Source organism: Octopus sinensis, unplaced genomic scaffold, assembly GCF_006345805.1.
Source record: "Octopus sinensis unplaced genomic scaffold, ASM634580v1 Contig15068, whole genome shotgun sequence".
NCBI lineage: Eukaryota > Metazoa > Mollusca > Cephalopoda > Octopoda > Octopodidae > Octopus > Octopus sinensis.
This window is the reverse complement of record NW_021833520.1, coordinates 7,501-27,928: the sequence shown is the minus strand read 5'-3', so window position 1 is coordinate 27,928 and position 20,428 is coordinate 7,501. Positions and strand designations below refer to the sequence as shown.

General features: G+C 38.6%; 1 protein-coding gene across 1 annotated transcript in view; it reads right to left on the bottom strand.

The window, feature by feature from the left end:
• Window positions 1-1,038: 1,038 nt before the first annotated feature.
• Window positions 1,039-20,428, bottom strand: part of LOC115230249 (calpain-A-like) — a gene marked incomplete at its 3' end in the record, with an annotated part of 22,770 nt that continues 3,380 nt past the window's right edge. The window contains exons 2-9 of the mRNA XM_029800463.2: window positions 20,000-20,104; window positions 18,452-18,611; window positions 16,955-17,123; window positions 12,557-12,640; window positions 11,757-11,842; window positions 3,493-3,570; window positions 2,887-2,968; window positions 1,039-1,138 (exon numbers count right to left, since the gene is read on the bottom strand). Coding sequence (XP_029656323.2) covers window positions 1,039-1,138; window positions 2,887-2,968; window positions 3,493-3,570; window positions 11,757-11,842; window positions 12,557-12,640; window positions 16,955-17,123; window positions 18,452-18,611; window positions 20,000-20,104 — 864 coding nt within the window. The remainder of the gene's footprint in view (window positions 1,139-2,886; window positions 2,969-3,492; window positions 3,571-11,756; window positions 11,843-12,556; window positions 12,641-16,954; window positions 17,124-18,451; window positions 18,612-19,999; window positions 20,105-20,428) is intronic.

Sequence of the window (20,428 nt, the reverse complement as noted above, 5' to 3'; positions counted from 1 at the left end):
ATAATATACCACACACACACACACACACACACACACACACACACACACACACACATATATATATATATATATATATATATAGGCGCAGGCCGAGTTGTTTAGGGCAGCGGACTCGCGGTCGTAGGATCGCGGTTTCGATTCCCAGGCCGGGCGATGGGAGTGCTTATTGAGAGAAAACACCTAAAGCTCCACGAGACTCCAGCAGGGGGTGATGGCGATCCCTGCTTTCTCTCACTCTTTCTTCTGGTGGCCTGCTTGCTTAGCCAGCGGGGTGGCGTCATTTGAAGGCTAAAACAATGCGAAGCGCATTATGACCAGCGATGTGCAGCAACATCATGATGATGTATATGTATATATATATATTTATATGGGCATGCGCATGGATGCAGACAGTTGTATATAGAAGTGGTGTGGAAAAGGGAAACCCAGGAAGACATGGCATGAGGTGTTGAGGGCCAAACTCCCGGCACAGAGCCCTATGAAGGAGATGACTAAGGACCAAGATATCGGGCGCTTTGCTGTATTCAAGGTGACCTGACCACCATAGGTGCCGGTGCTGGTGTCACATGAAGGGCACTCAAGCAGGCGCCACGTAAAAAGCAACCAGTACATTTTGTGGAGTGGTTGGCATTAGGAAGGGCATCCATAGAAACCATGCCAGAACAGAAAAGAGAGCCTGGTGTAGCCTCTGGACCTTACCAAATGCAGTCAAACCGTCCAACGAATGCCAATGTGAAAAGAAGACATTAAATGCTGATTGTATTAATAATAATTATTATTCATCCTTTCGGGGTCGATAAATAAAGTACCAGTTACGCACTGGGGTCGATGTAGTCGACTTAATCCCTTTGTTTGTCTTTGTTTGTCCCCTCTATATTTAGCCCCTTGTGGGCAATAAAGAAATAATAATTATTATTAGATGATGATAATGATGATGATGATGATGATTGGCTAAACCAGTTTTAAAGTCCGACTGTTGTATCAGCAGTAGCAACAACAACAACAAGATAAAGTAACCCAAGGTAGACGGTGTCTCACCTTCAGAATTGTCGCTACCACCGGATGTGATCTTCTTGAGCCATTGGCCATCTGCCCGGAATGTGTGCCATTTCCTTGCTGATGGTTTCTCCGCTGTTTCCTGTCAATGCAACAACAACAACAACAACCATGAGAACAGACACAACAACAACAACAACAACAACAACAACAGCAACGATAATAATGATTTCAAATTCTTGCACAATGCCTGAAATTTTTGTGGGGAAGGGGACTAGTCGAATGCAATGGCCCCAGTATTTCACTGTTACTTAATTTATTGACCATGAAATGATGAAAGGAAAAATCTATCTCGGCAGAGTTTGAACCCAGAACGTAGTGACAGACGAAATACTGTTAAGCATTGCACCTGGCGTGCTAACGATTCTGTTGGTCCGCCAACTTTATAATAATAATAATAATAATAATAATAATAATAATAATAATAATAATAAATGCCCCGATGCAGTACCAGGCAGTGGCTCTCATGGCTTCTGATCTTAACTGATTAGAAGTATTATCATGTACATTGTTTTGTCTTGGTATAAAAGATGGGCTACAGCAAATATTCTGCTCAATACCACAGATTTGCTTGTCAGTTGTTTGACCTTAACCAGTTGAGCATGTCCCTTAGTGGCTGACGATATGTGCATCTCTGATCACGAGCAGAAGTAGTGGGGGAGCATCATAACAATGTGTTGAGAGGGACTCTTTGGGGTTTGAATAATTCACCTCCGGAAACAGGGGTGGTTTGTTCAACATCCTTAAACAACCTGTATTCATGGACCTTTTCAGCGGGATGGGCTACTCGACCAGAAGAAAATTCTAACTGGGCCCCCACCTGCAAGGTCATGTGCTGTTTATCTTGATATGAGATCATCATGTCGCGCACATATGGTTGTGATGTATGTGCCTGGTGTACCCTCATCAGGTGGGTAGTCATGATGGGTATACTGGGTTTCGTATATTTGTAACCCAGTGTCACTTTGATGGCATGCACTGCTCTCTCACTCAATAATAATAATAATAATAATAATAATAGTAGTAGTAGTAGTAGTAGTAGTAGTAGTAGTAGTAGTAGTAGTAGTAGTAGTAGTAATGATGAAGACGAAGAAATAAATATGAGCGGTATAGAAAAATAGCGAAGTGTCAGAATTTAGCTATTGAATTACTGAGACTATAGGATGTAGGGGTAAAAAGTATGCCAGGTGTTATAGGTGCATTGGGAGGTATCTCTAAAGATCTTGCCGAACGAGCACACATCATCATCATTTTCATCATCATCGTCTAACGTCCGTTTTCCATGCTAGCATGGGTTGGACGGTTCGACCGGGGTCTGGGAAGCCAGGAAGCAGCAACAGGCTTCAGTCTGATCTGGCAGTGTTTCTACAGCTGGATGCCCTTCCTAACGCCAACCACTCCGAGAATGTAGTGGGTGCTTTTTACGTGCCACCGGCACAGGTGCCAGGGGAGGCTGGCAGCATCCACAATCGGTTGGTGCTTTTTATGTGCCACCGGCACAGAAGCCAGTCAAGGCGGCGCTGGCATCAGCTACATTCGGGTGGTACTTTTTACGTGCACCCGGCACAGGTATCACAACTACAATTTCCATTGTAGACGAAGACAGGTGGTGTAGACAACAAACAGATGTATTAGTTTAACGCTCGGGAAGTGTAAAAGTCTTTTACGTTTCGAGCCTACGCTCTTCGACAGAAAGGAACACAGAAATAAACAGGGAGAGAAAATAGAATAAGGTTTAGTGGCTAGCGATCAATCGTGGCGAATGTCGGACAGAGGGGTCACACAGGAGGTATGTATGTATGTGTATGTTGTTAGTTATATGTGACTGACCTCAAAGCTTGTTATTGCAAACGGATCCATGTGGCACATGTCGACGAAGCTGAAGTGCTTCACGACATCATTGATGTCCATCCTGTGAAAAGAAAGAAAGAGAGAGAGAGAGAATGAGTGAGTGAGAAATGGAGGGTGGGGGAAAGAGAGAGCCTTTATCAGTGGTGGTGAGGGGTGGGAAGAGGAGGGGTGCTCTGGAGGAGTAGTCAAAGGTTTAAAACAACAATGGCAAGTAAATGCATCATTAACACAAACAACAACAGTAGTAAAAACTTCAACTATTACTACTTACTACTACTACTACTACTACTACTACTATCACTGCTACTACCACTACTGCGGCTGCTGCTACTAAGGCTACTACTACTAATATCACTGCTGCTGCTGCTGCTGCTACTACTACTACTACTACTACTACTACTACTACTACTGCTGCTGCTACTACTACTACTACTACTACTGCTGCTGCTACTACTACGACTACTACGACTGCTACTACTACTACTACTACCACTACTACTACTACTACTACTACTACCACTGCTGCTGCTGCAACGACGGCAACACGAACAACAGCAACAACAAGAGAACGAAGCCAATCCTTACCAAAATTCTCCATCGTCCTTCACTTCCAGATTCATCCGTTTTCTCTCTTCTTCTTTCAATCCGTTCCATTCTTCAGATCTTCAAAGAGGAAAAAAAGAGAAGGGGAGGAGCAGTGGTGTGAGTTAAACTGCATCTGTGGGTGCGTTGACGTGTGTGTGTGCGTGTGTGTGTGTGTGTGTGTGTGTGTGTGGTGTGTGTGTGCGTGTGTGCGATTTTTTTATTTATTCTTTTATCTGTTTCAGCCATTTGACTGCGGCCATGCCGGAGCACCATCTTCAATTGAACAAATTGGCTCCAGAATTTCATTTATCGGTGTCTTTTGCCAAACTGCTAAGTTATGGGAACATAAACACACCAACATCGGTTGTCAAGCGATGGTGGGCAGACAAACACAGACACACAAATATATACATACATATATATATATATACACGACAGGATTCTCTCAGTTTCCGTTTACTAAATCCACTTACAATACTTTGGTTGGCCCAAGGCTATCGTAGAAGACACTTGACAAAGGTGCTACACAGTGGGACTGATCCTGGAACCATCTGGTTGGTAAGCAAGCTTCTTACCACACAGCCACTCCTACATGCATACATACATACATACATATATATATATATATATATATATCTATATATACATATATATATGTATATATATCTATGTATAAATATATGGGGTGTGTGTGTATATATATATATATGCACATGAAGGCATGTGTTAAGAAGTGCTTTCCAAACACATGGTTCTGGGTTCAGTTCCTCTCTGTACCACCTAAGGCAAGTGTCTTGTATTATACCTGTGAATTTAGCAGAGGGAAACTAAAGGAAGCCCTTCGGTTGTCGAATGGTGATTGGGGGAAGGGGGAACAAACTCAATGATACACACAATATTTATAATCCTTTACTATTTACATATATATATATATATATATATATATGTATGTATAATAACATATTAATAAATAAAACATATGCATATATACATACATATATATATATATATATATATATATGTATGTATAATAACATATTAATAAATAAAACATATGCATATATACATACATATATGTACGTACCTACCTCTACATGTATATATACATGCATTTATGGGTACAGGACACCAAAATAAACGTCGAACACAATGAGAAACGAAAGCATAGACACAAACCCAAGGAAATGGACATTTTTCTTAAACAACGAAAAAATAGAGTAAACGCGGAGTGGATGAAACCATGGCGACTGAAGAAGGGGTATTTTCCTTGTTTTGTATGTCCTTTACTCTATTTTTTCGTTGTTCAAGAAAAATGTCCATTTCCTTGGTTTTGTGTTTATGTTTTCGTTTCTCATTGTGTTCGACGTCTTTTTGGTGTCCTGTACCCATATATGCATGTACGAGGGGCGTTCAATAAGTAATGCCCCTGACCCACTTCCCATAGCAGTAGAGTAACGAAACTTGGCACAGTTATTAGTCTTTTTCTACATAGGAACCACCCAGAGTTACGCATTTCTCCCATTGTTTGATGCAGCTCTGGAGACCGTTTTTATAGAAGACCCCAGCTTGGTCCTCCAACCTGAACGCGACTTCAGAAATCAAGGCTGCATCATCTGGGAAACGCTTTCCTTTCAAAAACAACTTCATGACTGCGAAGAGGTGAAAATCAGAGGGTGCAAGGTCAGGAAAGTAGGAGGATGGGAGAGGAGTTCATAGCCATACGCCTGTGCTTCTGATCTGGCGACAAGCGAGTTGTGGACCGGAGCGTTGTCCTGCAGGAGGAGGATGCCTTTGCTGATCTTGCCCCGCCTCTTGATTTTGATAACTTCTCTTAATTTCCTAAAAAGTGAAGCATAATAGGCTCCTGCAATTGTGGTACCCTTTGCCAGGAAATCTGTCATCACTACTCCGTCCTGGTCCCAGAAGACTGTGAGCATGACCTTGCCAGCGGAGGGCTGCACCCTTGCCTTCTTTGGAGGGGGTGAGTCACGGTGCTTCCACTGCATTGACTGGGCTTTGGTCTCTGGATCATCGTGATGGACCCAGGTTTCATCCTGTGTAATCAGTCTTTTGAAAAATTTTGATTCATCTTCTTGGCACATCTCCAAATTCACCCTCGAGCACTCGACACGTTCTTGCTTCTGGAAAGGCGTGAGCAACCTGGGAATCCATCTGGCAGATACCTATTGCATATGCAAATGGTCATGAATGATAGTTTCCACAGACCCGGTACTAACTTTGACCTCATGGGCTATTTGGCGAATAGTTATGCGTCGATCTTCCAAAATGGCAGCCTCAACTTGACGGACAGATGCCTCATCAATGGCAGAAGGGGGCGACCAGATCTGGGAGCTGTTTCCACAGAGTTCCGACCATGTTTGAATTCACGATGCCAGCGTTTTACAAGGTCATATGATGGGGCATCATCACCATAAGTTACTTTCATTTGATCAAAAGTCTCCCGTGGTGTGCGTCCTTTCAAATACAAAAACCGGATCACTGCTCGACACTCAACAGGCTCCATTTAACACTTGACTCGGTTCAAACACCTGTAAATCAGAAACCACAATTAATTCAGTGCCACTTACTCTATAGAGATATAAATGATTGCACATGCAAAATTTCAGCTATATCAAACAACTGCAAGTGGGTCAGAGGCATTACTTATTGAACGTCCCTCGTATATATATACATGTAGAGGTAGGTACGTGCATATATGTATGTATATACGCATGTATTTTATTTATTAATTTGTTATTATATGACGGAACGCACGCATCCACTTCTAAGTAAGTTTGTTCTTAATATATATATATATATATAATATATATATTATATATATATATATATAATATATATATATATATATATATATATATATATATATATATATATATATATATATAGGCGCAGGAGTGGCTGTGTGGTAAGTGGCTTGCTAACCAACCACATGGTTCCGGGTTCAGTCCCACGGCGTGGCATCTTGGGCAAGTGTCTTCTGCTATAGCGCCGGGCTGACCAATGCCTTGTGAGTGGATTTGGAAGACGGAAACTGAAAGAAGCCTGTCGTGTGTGTGTAAAGAGTAAAGAGTATATGTGTGTGTGTGTATGTATCTACAAACACATACATACACACACGCACATAAGATCCCCCTTTGGTCATGAATGACCATGAGATTCCATCTAGAGAGTTATCCAAGGGAAAGGGGCCGATACAGCTTGGCACCAGTGACGTCCCAACTCGTTTCTACCGCTGAGGGAACTGGAGCTATGTGGAATAAAGTGTCTTGCTCAAGAACACAATGCACAATCCGGCTCGGAAATATCGTAGCCACGTCCCATCACACACACACACACACACACACACACAGGTATTGATTAGCACCGCTTTTGCTAAAAATAAGAGTTAAAACAATTCAAAAGCCTCAATATATATATGAGTATGTGTGTGTGTATGTATGTATGTATGTATGTATGTATGTATGTATATATGTATGTGCGTATGTATGTATGTATGTATGTATGTATGTATGTATGTATGTATGTGTGTATGTATGTATGTATGTGTGTATGTATGTATGTATGTATGTATGTATGTGTGTGTGTATGTATGTATGTATGTATGTGTGTATGTATGTATGTATGTATGTATGTGTGTGTGTATGTATGTATGTATGTATGTGTGTATGTATGTGTGTGTGTGGTATGTATGTATGTTGTGTGTGTGTATGTATTGTATGTATGTAGTATGTATGTATATGTATGTATGTATGTATGTATGTATGTGTGTATGTATGTATGTATGTATGTATGTGTGTGTGTATGTATGTATGTATGTATGTGTGTATGTATGTGTGTATGTGTGTATGTATGTATGTATGTGTGTATGTATACATGTATGTATGTATGTATCTATGTATGTATGTGTGTATGTATATGTGTATGTATGTGTGTATGTATGTGTGTATGTGTGTATGTAAGTATTTACGTATGTAAGTATGTATGTATGTATGTATGTATGTGTGTATGTATGTATGTACGTAAGTATGTATGTATGTATGTGTGTATGTATGTATGTATGTGTGTATGTATGTGTGTATGTGTGTATGTGTGTATGTATGTATGTATGTATGTATGTGTGTGTGTGTGTATGTGTGTGTATGTATGTATGTATGTATGTATGCATATATGTATGTGTGTATGTATGTGTGTATGTATGTATGTATGTATGTATGTATTTATGTATGTATGTGTGTGTGTATGTATGTATGTATGTATGTGTGTGTATGTATGTATGTATGTATGTATGTATGTATGTATGTATGTATGTATGTATGTGTGTGTGTATTTTTGTATGTATGTATGTTTCTTTGTATGTATGTATATGTGTGTGTATGTATGTATGTATGTATGTATGTATGTATGTATGTATGTATGTGTGTGTGTATGTATGTATGTATGTATGTATGTATGTATGTATGTATGTATATATGTATGTGTGTATGTATGTGTGTATGTATGTGTGTATGTATGTATGTATGTATGTATGTATGTATGTATGTATGTATGTATCAGGTTGAGTAAAAAGTAAGCAACGTTTTGAACTATGAAGAATTTGTACCGGATTTTTGTAGAGTTTTGAATATTTTTGAAACATTTTTTCCTTTGGTCGGATAATACAGACATAGACTAGCCTAATTGCATCAATAAATTAACATTGATTTTTTTTCACCATTCTTGCCATCATCTGAAATGGAACTGTCAAAGAGCGATATTCGAGCAATTTTGCTATTCAGCTTCAAAAAACGACATCGCGATATCAATGAAATGTTTGGTGAGGAAATGAGCAGTGAGTGGTTAACTTGAAAATGGTTTAAATGATTTCACAGCGGAGACCTGATCGTGAGCATAGTGGATGCCCATTTGTCATTGATGATGGACATTAAGAGAGATCCACGTAAGACCACTCGAGAACTGGCGAAGGAATTTCAGGTTAGCCAGAAAACAGTTAGCAACCATTTGTATGCGATCAGAAAATCAAAAAAGCTCAACAAATGGGTACCACACGATTTGAATTAAAATCAGAAAATGTGCCAATATGAACTTAGCTCGTCACTTCTTCTCCGTAACCAGTTAATCCATTTCTCGACCATATTGTAACTTGCGATGAACGTAGATTCTGTACAATAATAATAATAAAAAGTTCTTTGCAGGGTTGGGCTAAAAAGAAGCATGTAAAACCTTCCCTAAGCCTGAGGTCTTCCCAAAGATGCTTATGGTGTCTGTTTGGTGGTGTACTGCTGCACTCATTCCCTATAACTTCTTAAAACCAGGAAAACCATTACGACAGAAATATATGGCCATGAATGACATATGGCCTGTAATGACATGCATAAGATCTGGTCATCAAATCTAAGTAGAGACTTCAAACTTAAAATCTTCAAAGCCACAGTCGAACCAATTCTACTCTATGGCTCAGAAACCTGGACGTTATCTAAGAAACTTGAGAGGCGGTTGGATGGAACTTCATCATCTGAAAGAGATTTTCTAATTATAAAGGGTATGGCCTGGTCAGCCTGTAATGACATGCATAAGATCTGGTCATCAAATCAAAGTAGAGACTTCAAACTTAAAATCTTCAAAGCCACAGTCGAACCAATTCTACTATATGGCTCAGAAACCTGGACGTTATCAAAGAAGCTTGAGAGGCGGTTGGATGGAACCTACACTCGCCTCCTTATGAGAACTCAAAATCTCTCGTGGAAGCGCCATCCAACCAAAATGCAAATATATGGGAAACTACCACCTGTGTCATCTCTTGTGAAAGGTAGGAGAGTCCAGTTTGCTGGACATTGTTGTAGAGCTGAAAAAGGAGGCAATTTCTACTTTTCTCCTCTGGAAGCCATCTACTCGCAATACCAGAGGGTGCACACTCTCCTACCCTGATGTAATCTCCAGGGATACAGGCATCCAGCAACAGGATCTCCGTAATGCCATGATGGACCGTGAAGTCTGGCGTAGCATGGTAAATTCCATTGTCTCGACCACGGTCGAACAATGAAGATGATGATGATGATGGCTATGAAATTGCCAAAATGAATGAAAAACTGCTACTCCTCCATTCCAGACTGGTCAACAGAATAAGGCCAATCATTCTTCATTACAATGTTTGACCACATGTTTCGCTAATGATGCCCCAGCAGTTGAGGGAACTTGGCTACGAAGTTCTTCTTCACCCAGCTTATTCCACAGACTTTTCTCCTACCAACTACCACTTTTTGAAGCACTTTGATGGTTTCCTGTGGGAGGAGAAACCGATGCTGAAAATGCATTCAAAGAGTTCATCAAGCCCAGAACTCTATATTATTATGTTACTGGAATAAACAAACTTGTAACTCGTTGGCAGAAATGTGTTGATTGTAATGGTGCTTACTTCAATGAATAACATTTTCGTATTGTTGAAATATAGTTACACAAATGCCAGAACTGGGCACCACTGCAGAGTGCCAAGGACTCCAAATTTGCCATCAAGGTGTAGGACAAGATACTGTGATAGCCTGGGCTTCAGAGACCCACAGCTCTTCAATATCCCCCCGAAGAACCTGAGAGACCTGCATGGGGTGGATGCAGATGTCTTTAAAATGAAACTGGATCTCTTCCTGTCAGGTGTCCCAGATGAACCAACTTCACGGCAGGAGGTGCAGATGAGGGCAGCTGCATCGAACTCTCTCATGCACCAAATGACAATTGCTAAAAACCATTCGTGAAGTAAAATCATGTAGCAACACCAAATGGCGGTGCCCCAGCATGGCCACAGCTCGTGAGCTGAAACTAGATGAAATGAAATGAAAATAAAAATAGTGTGACGAATTTCATGTTACAAAATGTATCCATATTTTGCAGAAAAGTTTGTCAGCGGCCAAACATGAGACTCGAACTTATCTGTGATTTCCGGTCACGTGCTTTACCGTTATGCTAAATTGCCTACTCACGAATTATTCTGCGTTTGGAAATACATCATTTCCTTACCTGTATCTTTCAATACATCTCAGCACTTCTAAAAACAAACTTTGTTTACATATATCGTAATCTGAATTTTTATATACATATATATATATGGATATATATGTATATAAATTTATTAATTTAAAATTTAAAAAATAGAAAAATTTATAAATATAAATTAAAAATTTTAAATTTAAATAATTTAAATTTTAAATCTTATATTTTATATATTTTGTATATTTTATTAATTATGTTTATTTTTATGTTTGGTTTATGTTTTTCATGTTTGATTTTCCTAATGGTGGTTTTATCTCTAATTTAATTTATATTATATATATATATATATATATAATATATATATTATATATATATATATATATATATATATTATATATATATGTATGTATGTATGTATGTATGTATGTATGTATGTATGTATGTATGTATGTATGTATGTATGTATGTATGTATGTATGTATGTATTATGTATGTGTTTATGTATGCACATACACACATATGTATATATATATATATTAATTTATATTATATAGAGGGCATTATTACATATAAATGCCTCACACTAAGAGGGACATAAGTCATTTCTACCAAAAATTTTACTAATCATACCCAATGCAATTTTTCAAAGCAAGACATTTAAAAAATGAATTTAGTCTTATATCACCTGCGGTGAGTGCGAAATCACAGGTGATACAAGACTAAATTCATTTTTTAAATGTCTTGCTTTGAAAAATTGCATTGGGTATGATTAGTAAAATTTTTGGTAGAAATGACTTATGTCCCTCTTAGCGTGAGGCATTTATATGTAATAATGCCCTCTATATAATATAAATTAATATGTTCAATAAGAAAGAATTATTTTCGAAATTTTTCTCTTATGAGGTTTTTCACGCTATCTACTGATAATTTCTTGTTAAGATTCCTTATTAAGAGGTTATCCTTAATTATTAAATATATATATATATATATATATATATATATATATATATAGTACGTTTAAATATTTGTTGGCTAAACTGGCAATATGACCATTCCGAAATATAACAATATATATATATATATACATATATGTATGTATATATATATATATATATATATATGTACACATAAACACATTTATACATAAACACATGTGTGTGTGTGTGTGTGTGTATACACAGGGTGTGTGCGAGAGTACGATGCATGAGAAAGTGAACCTGGTCGAATATTCCTGGCATTCAGTTTGTGAATGTTTTACTTACGAATCACTCCAGGGTCCATTCCACTCCTTTTTGCCCCATGGATTTCTCAGTTTAACAAGGCCAACCTCCTTTCCTTGGTATTGAACCTGCAAACAGACAGAGTGCTCTGTACTCACATGCACACATACAGACATTGCTCCACCTCCTCCGCCTCCTCCTCTTCCCCCATGCTCTTCCTCTTCCTCCTCCTCCTCCTCCTCATGATCATCATTGTCGTTATCCCTTCATAATTATACACATCCTCATCATCATCATCATGATCGTTATTATCCTCATCATCATCATAATCATCATCATAATCATCATCATAATCATCATCACTAACATTATCATCATCATCATCATCATCATCTTGACCATCATGATCAACATCACCACCACCCCCTTTCTCAGGCACGGTATGTGTGTATGGGTGTGTATGAATATATCTATCTGTCTATTTATCAATTTATCTGTCTGTCTGTCTCTCTCCCTCCCTCTCTCTCTATACACACACGCGCGCGCGCACACACACATAAATATATATTTGTGGTTGGAGGTCAATTCATTCAACTAGAAACTCTTCCAGGTGGTGCTGTAGCATGACCGCCCTCCAGTGACTGACACAAATAAAAGACGAAAGAAAAGGCCATTGGATAAAAGTTGGCGAAATAAAACAGACGATCCTTAAGAAGCCATTTTGAGAAACTGGGTTTAGCATTAAGGGCCGCATGCTCTGCTTCTGTTGGTTTTGTTTTGTGGTTTGCTGATTAAAATTGATAAAGGAAAGGTGCGAAAAGGTGAGAAGATTAACAACTTACCTTCATAAGTTTTATTAAGCAATAAGCATGTATTGTAAAGAGGCCTTCCTTTGTTTCACCTTCGGTAGTTTCTCCAGCACCTAACTGAGTGAGACAAATAAAAGGAAGTAAAGTAGTAGTAGTAGTAATTGTTGTTGTAGTAGTAGTAGTAGTATAATGGAGAAACTTTCAAAATACAAAGATCTGGAAATGGTGGTAAATCGAATGTGGAGTCTAAAAACAGAAACAATTCCTATCATAGTAGGTGCATTAGGCATGATAAAAAAATATTCAGACAAATACATAACAAAAACACCAGGACTTACAAACACATATAACATACAGAAAATTGCACTACTAGGCACTGCACACATCCTACATAAAACACTTTCAATACAGTGAAAATAAGAGAATCACAACAAACCACAACACATACCCAAGGCACACAGAGCTGTGCTCGGTAGTGAAGTGAAAGCACGATATAAAAATAAGACTACTGAATAATAATAATAATATAATAATAATAATAATAATAATAATAATAATAATAATAATAATAATAATAATAATAATAATAATAATAAAAATAATAATAAATGCCCTGATGCAGTACCAGGCAGTGGCTCTCATGGCTTCTGATCTTAACTGATTGGAAGTGTTATCATGTACATTGTTTTGTGTTGGTATAAAAGATGGGCTACAGCAAATATTCTGCTCAATACCACAAATTTGCTTGTCAGTTGTTTGACCTTAACCAGTTGACCATGTCCCTTAGTGGCTGACAATATGTGCATCTCTGATCACGAGCAGAAGTAGTGGGAGCAGCATCATAGCCATGTGTTGAGAGGGATTCTTTGGGGTTTGAATAGTTCACCTCTGGAAACATGGGTGTTCTTTCAACATCCTTAAACAACCCTTATTCAGGGACCGTTTGAGCGGATGGGCTACTCAACCTGAAGAAAATTCTAACTGGGCCCCACCTGCAAGGTCATGTGCTGTTTATCTTGATATGAGATCATGTCGCGCACATATAGTTGTGATGCTGGCCTGGTGTACCCTTATCAGACGGGTAGTCATGATGGTATTTGGGCTTCGTATATTTTACCCCATTGTCACTTTGATGGCATGCACTGCTCTCTCACTCAATAATAATAATAATAATGATAATAATAATGATAATGATAATTATAATAATAATGATAATGATAATAATAATAATAATAATAATAATAATAACAACAACAACTATTCTTATTATTATTTCATTTATTGGCCACCAGGGCCGACATTTAGGGGACAATACAGTAGACATGCACAGTGGAGATTTTACACAAAACAACAAACACACAATTAAAACAATAGCAATAATATCAAACAAGAAAAATATAACAATGAAAATCCCCCCAAAAGGATGTGGGGGGTAACCACATGGGGTTGGCTCAGGTACTCCACCAATCCTCAACCACTTGACGCTTTGAGGGCATCTGGGAAGGGCACCTATCTCCCTCTTAAATTTGCTAGCCTACAGGTGCCTTATCAGGGTAGGTCCATTCACACGGGCCATTTCGCTATATTCAGCCACCTTTTAGCAAATGTACATCTTTCTCTACCCTCATCTTCCTTTCTAAGTGAAATCTGCAAAAAGTTGATGAGGAATTGGTCGAAGAAAAAAGTGTTTGCCTTCAGTCTTTTCAACCTGGTTCACCATACGACTACTTTTGCTACCGCTATCAGACAGAGGAAAATTGCCAGCCCTTCCCTATGAAGTCGTCTGATAGCAAGTGATGACAGCTGTTCAACATAACTCTGCAAGTCAGTAAAACAAGGACACTGGACGAGTGCATGCAGAACGGTTTTGTCGATCTTGGGTAGGTCCATCTGACAGCATTTCCGTGTCTGTCGAGTTTATTTCGAACCAGCAGTGCCCTCCGGTAGTAGCACTGCCAAGCTAGGGATTTCTGGAAGTTATCCATCGTCCCTGGCTCAAAAGTCCTCCTGAGCAGACTGGTCAGTTCGACTTTGTTGACGCCCAGTGCCTCTCCGAGTGCGTCATCGATCTTTCCCCCCACTAACCCTATATAGAACGCAAGAGTAGATGTTCTACTGGTCATATTTCCCGACTGCTAGAGGGCAGTGAGTGCCTGGCAACTTTCTAGATGTCTTAGTCTTTCTTGACCGAGGACTGCAGCTCAGTCAAGAAGACGAGCTGGGGGAAGGCTTGTTTGACAAACGGTGACCACACCTATTCACCATTTAGGCAGAATATCTGGAGATGCCCCAGCCTTAGTGCATGTCTGCGCATCATTAGCCACGGCATGCCCATCCCTCTGCGTAGAGAGTGTTGGCAGCTGATGGGTGACCTCAGCAATGGAACCTGTCTTCTCTACAAGAATTTGAAGAGGGGGTGCTCCAACTTGGCGAGGCGCAAATGGGGGCAAGGGACGGCGGTCAAACTGTAGTAGATGACAGAAGCGATGTCTGCATTCGCCACCTCCACCCGACCTTTCGGGCATGGATGCTCGTCAAGCATAAACGAACGTGGGCCAACATAACCATACCAAAAGTGGCAACTGAAACAGTGGAGAAAAAAAAAACTGTTCCTTTCAAATGCATTTCAACAGAAACAAAGAAACCCAGCAAAAACAGCAAAGGCAGATATTGAAGCTGTGCTGAGATGTATCAGGGATGATACTGAGTACACAGTGAGGGTAGGACAAATTCGGCACCATTTCGCTGCGTTTTAAGTCAGAAGCCCTCGCTATGAGGCACTCAATGACCCCTTGCAAAACCAGCAAGGTCGTTATGTACCCATCACCTATGAGAAAAAAAATAGCGGGTGTCCACCAGGACTTGACATATGGTGGCTTCTAGGATGCGTAATCGAGCAAGGGTCAGATAACGTCTCAATAATTTTGACAAAAACTGCCAGGGAGGATTGGTCCGGAATGGATCTGGAGATACTCAGCCAGATCAAACCCGAAAACTTCAAAAGAATCCCGGACCACATCCGTCCCCAAAAGGGGACGGTATTGCACATAATGACTGAGGGCAGAAGGCCGCATTGTTTCGTTTGCGGAGTTGTCCATTTGCGAGCTTTCTGCCCTAAACTTATAAAATGTGCAAGGGGTCGAAGGCCTCCACTGCTTCCGAGAGGTGGCCGGTAACGTTGAACACTGAGTCGAATGCCCTTGTGGGCTACACGAGGCACAAGTTACCCCATTTGAATGGTCTTCCCTACGAGCTTTCCGTACATATGCCAGACTTGTTCTCCGATCACCTCGAAGCGCTCTCTACCATCTCCCAGCAATATATATATATACACCATCATTGCTGAAAGATGGTAGAGGTTATCTCCCCTGCTTGCAATATATATCAGGGTGCAGTCTGCATCTGGATGAGGCATCCCTCTGGTGTTAAAATGGTAGTGACATTGGTTGTTATGGAACAGCTATGTTGGAGGGGCGATAAACATTACTTCTCAGTATAGTTAATGCTTTCATTACGTACAGATATTTTCTAATTAGCTGCAATATAAATTAATGGTAAGATATCTCTTTACCTTCACCCATCTAATACAATAAATGAGTTAATTGCAATGCAATAAAAAAACACTTGTGTTTTAATAATTGGGTATTCTACCAACAGTATATTGGATGGATATTATCCCTTGGTTGGATTCACAACCCCTAACTTTCTTGGAGTTATATATATATATATATATATATATATACATGTGTATAACTAATGTAGGATAAAAATTTTTTTCGGGAAAAATTTTTATCAATGGCCAGCATATCAAAAAAATACCTCTAAAGGTTAAATTCATAAATAATTTACAAAATGAGGGCAGAAGAAAAATTCTGATGCCAAATATGCTGAAAAAAAGACAAAAATTGTCAATAACCATTATAATTTATAATTTTCGAGACGCATAAATTATAATGGTTATTGACAATTTTTGTCTTTTTTTCGGCATATTTAGCATTAGAATTTTTCTTCTGCCCTCATTTTGTAAATTATATACATGTGTATATATATGAATCTGTGGAGGCACAATGGCCCAGTGGTTAGGGCAGCAGACTCGCGGTCGTAGGGTCGTGGTTTCGATTCCCAGACCGAGCGTTGTGAGTGTTTATTGAGCGAAAACACCTAAAAGCTCCACGAGGCTCCAGCAGGGGGTGGTGGCGATCCCTGCTGTACACTTTCGCCACAACTTTCTCTCACTCTTTCTTCTGTTGGTCTGCTCGCTTAGCCAGTGGGGGTGGCGTCATTTGAAGGCTAAAACAATACGAAGCGCATTGTGACCAGCGATGTGTAGCAACATCTGATAGGCTGATCGGTCACGGTGACGGTGATCACGGCGATATATGAATCTATGTGTACACACACAAACAAAAACCGACAGAGACGAATACTTACAATGGCACACGAAAACATCGAGTTCATGTCTTGCATCCTTGATAACAGCTCGAATATTTCCGCAGGATCGTCGTTTTCGAAAAGTATGTATTCAGAAACTCCTCCAGTCATTTGCACCGTGCCAAAGCTAGTGGAAGCACCAGTCAAATTCTCATAGCAGCCAACAAGCCTTCACCAACAAAGATATACATATATGCATTTAAATATATATATCAACTCATGTCAGTATGGAAAGTGGAATGAAGATGATGATGTGTATATATATATATATATAAATTCAGATGAATATGGTACTTAAGTTGAAGGCAGCAAAATTTAGTAGGGTATTATCCATATAATTTAAAATAAGATGATTATAATCAAAATAAGCAACAAGGATATCCAGAGGTAATGCAGTACGATCGTTTCATGCGACTCCATTTAATTGAACAATGCAAGTATTACATCAACTTAAAATGTAGAGCAATCTTCAGCTGCATAAAAATATTTCAACTGTGATGTTGGAAAAACATGTTCTTTGTCTATCTCCTTATCCTTTTGGAGATTTTGGATAAAATTATACACACGAGTCTTACGAATTTAACTAAATTCTATACTTTTATGCAGCTGAGGATTGCTCTGCATTTTTAAATTGATGCAATGATTGCATTGTTCAATTAATAGAGTCGCATGAAACGATCGTACTGCATTACCTCTGGGTATCCTTGTTGCTTATTTTGATATATATATATATATATATATATATATATATATATATATATATATATATATAATATATATATAATATATATATATATATATATATATATATATATATATATATATATATATATTGGAAGGTTTGGAGATGATGTACAGGTATTATATATTAGAGAAAATGAGGTAATCAGATTGGATGGTTCATATTTATAGATATTTATTTATATATTACATTTTTTACATATATATCTATCATATCATTCAGATCATATCATTCGGATTATTAGCGCTTTCTCCCAATCCAGTGGGGTTTTCAATTGAAAACCCCACTGGATTGGGAGAAAAAATGTAATATATAAATAAATATCTATAAATATGAACCATCCGATCTGATTACCTCATTTTTTCTAATATATATATATATATATATATATATATATATATATATATATATATATATATATATATGTATGTATGTATATATATATTTAACAGTGGTGCCCTGGCATGACCTCAGCTTTCGTGTTGTTACTAGTTAAAGAGTATATACATATGCACACACACACACACACGCACGCACACGCATACACACACACACATATATATATATACATATATACACATAAATATATGCATACATACGTAAGAAAAATGAAGATATATAAAAAGAGTCGCAAAGACAAACATATAAATTGAGTGAGAGAAAGAGAAAGAAAATGTTGGTAAGAGTTAGAGAGAGAGAGAGAGAGAGAGAGAGAGAGAGAGAGAGAGAGAGAGAGAGAGAGAGAGGTGTATTACTTGGCGTAGGCCTTCTCCAAGAGACACACCCAGAATTCGTCGGGTTCTGAATTATTGTGAGCATAAAGTAATTGCTGAGTGTTTGTGTCAACTGGAAGCCGGTCATCGACGACCACTTCTTTCCATTCTCCATACCACCAAAAATTGAAACGGAAAATTCCTGCAATTGACCAGAATGGATAACGGCACAAAATTGGCAAGAAGCATCGAAAGGGAATCTGAGAATTATCGAGAGATTTGTATTATGTCATGGCATATCTAGGCTACGTTCTTAATGTGACTCTACCTCTTGTCTTTAAACGTTTGGCCAATGTCGATCCAGCAAACACGATCGGTTCTTGTTCTGGCAATGTGGAGTGTTTGGACACACACACACACACACACACACCACACACACACACTCTCTCTCCCTCTCTCTTTCACACACACACACATACGCTCAAGCATGGCTGTGTGGTAAGAAGCTTGCTTCCCAACCACATGGTTTCAGGTTCAATCCCACTGCGTGGTACTTTGGGCAAGTGTCTTCTTCTATAGTCTTATAGTGAGGGAATTTTGTAGATGGAAACTGAAAGAAGCCCGTCTTATATATGTGCAGAGTCATAAATGGCAGAGAACTGAATCTTTATTAACGACAAAAAATCCAAATATCTCGACAAATTTGTTTCTCAATTCAAAAATCATGGAAGCAACTTACATTATTGTATTTCATAATGAATAAATAAATTACGTCCCTGCATTAATTCCAAATGGAGAAATCTTTCAAAATGGGGGAGAATTTAAGCTGAATGATTAAGTGAAATAAAAGTATTCTGGACATAACGAAATAGGAACGCTGTGTTAGAATTTTAAAATTTGTGGAATACAATGATGTTCCTCTTACCACTGCATGACAAACGGTGTTTGTGTGTTTACATCCCCGTATCTTAACGGTTTGGCAAAAGAGACCGGTAGAAAGTGTAACAGGCTTTAAAAAAATAAAGTGCTGTTGTTTTGACTCTACCGACCAAACTTCGGTGAGAGAGTGCAGGAGAACATGTGCGACCTTGCCACCCGTATATTTCTACCCATGTGCAACCTTGCCACCCGTATATATATATATATATATAATATATATATATATATATATATATATATATATATATATATATATATATATATATATATATATATATATATATATGCCTCTGTATGTTGTGTCACCTTCTCTTGACATCATGTGACATTTGTAAGCAATCTTGATTCTTATAAAAGCCAATCCTTCATTTGCAGTCTTCCTCAAACATATGTCTGGCCTCAGTGCAAATGTCCCCTTAAAAAGCAACAGGTGAGGATTGGTGACAGGAAGGGCGTCCGGCTGTTGGAAATCTGGCTCAACAAATTCTGCCAGTCAGAGGCAAGCATGGAAAACAGAACCTTAAAACGATGATGATTGAAAGGAGGCAGATGAGGAAGATGAGGAAGAACAGACTACTTAAAAAACAGAAAAGAAACTGACCTTAGATGACCTCTGATGACCTCATTTACCTTTCATGCCACTATACTCACCTGCATAGTCTTCAGTGAACGACTGGTTGCTAGGGACAATTTTGTCAAACACCTTCCTGTTGTTGGTAAGTAAACAGTTTATAGCGGAGATAAGCCAGCAGTCACCTGTGTGTGGAGAGTAGTGGAGAGAGGAGAGAGGGTTTAATGGTGGTAGTGGTGATGGCAGGGGTATGTGTATGAGTGGTAGTGGTAGTGCTGATGTACTATAGATAGACATATGTATGCATATAGTAGTAGTAGTAGTAGTAGTAGGAGGAGGAGGAGGAGTAGTAATGATAATAATGATAATAATAATCCGCTAGACTACCTGTGACCCATTGGGTCACCAGGAAACTCTGAGTTTCCCAGCAACGAAGTTTTATTCCGGGTTACTTATATACAATGTAAATGTATAACTATATACATTAACAAAACTTTTTTAAAAATTAA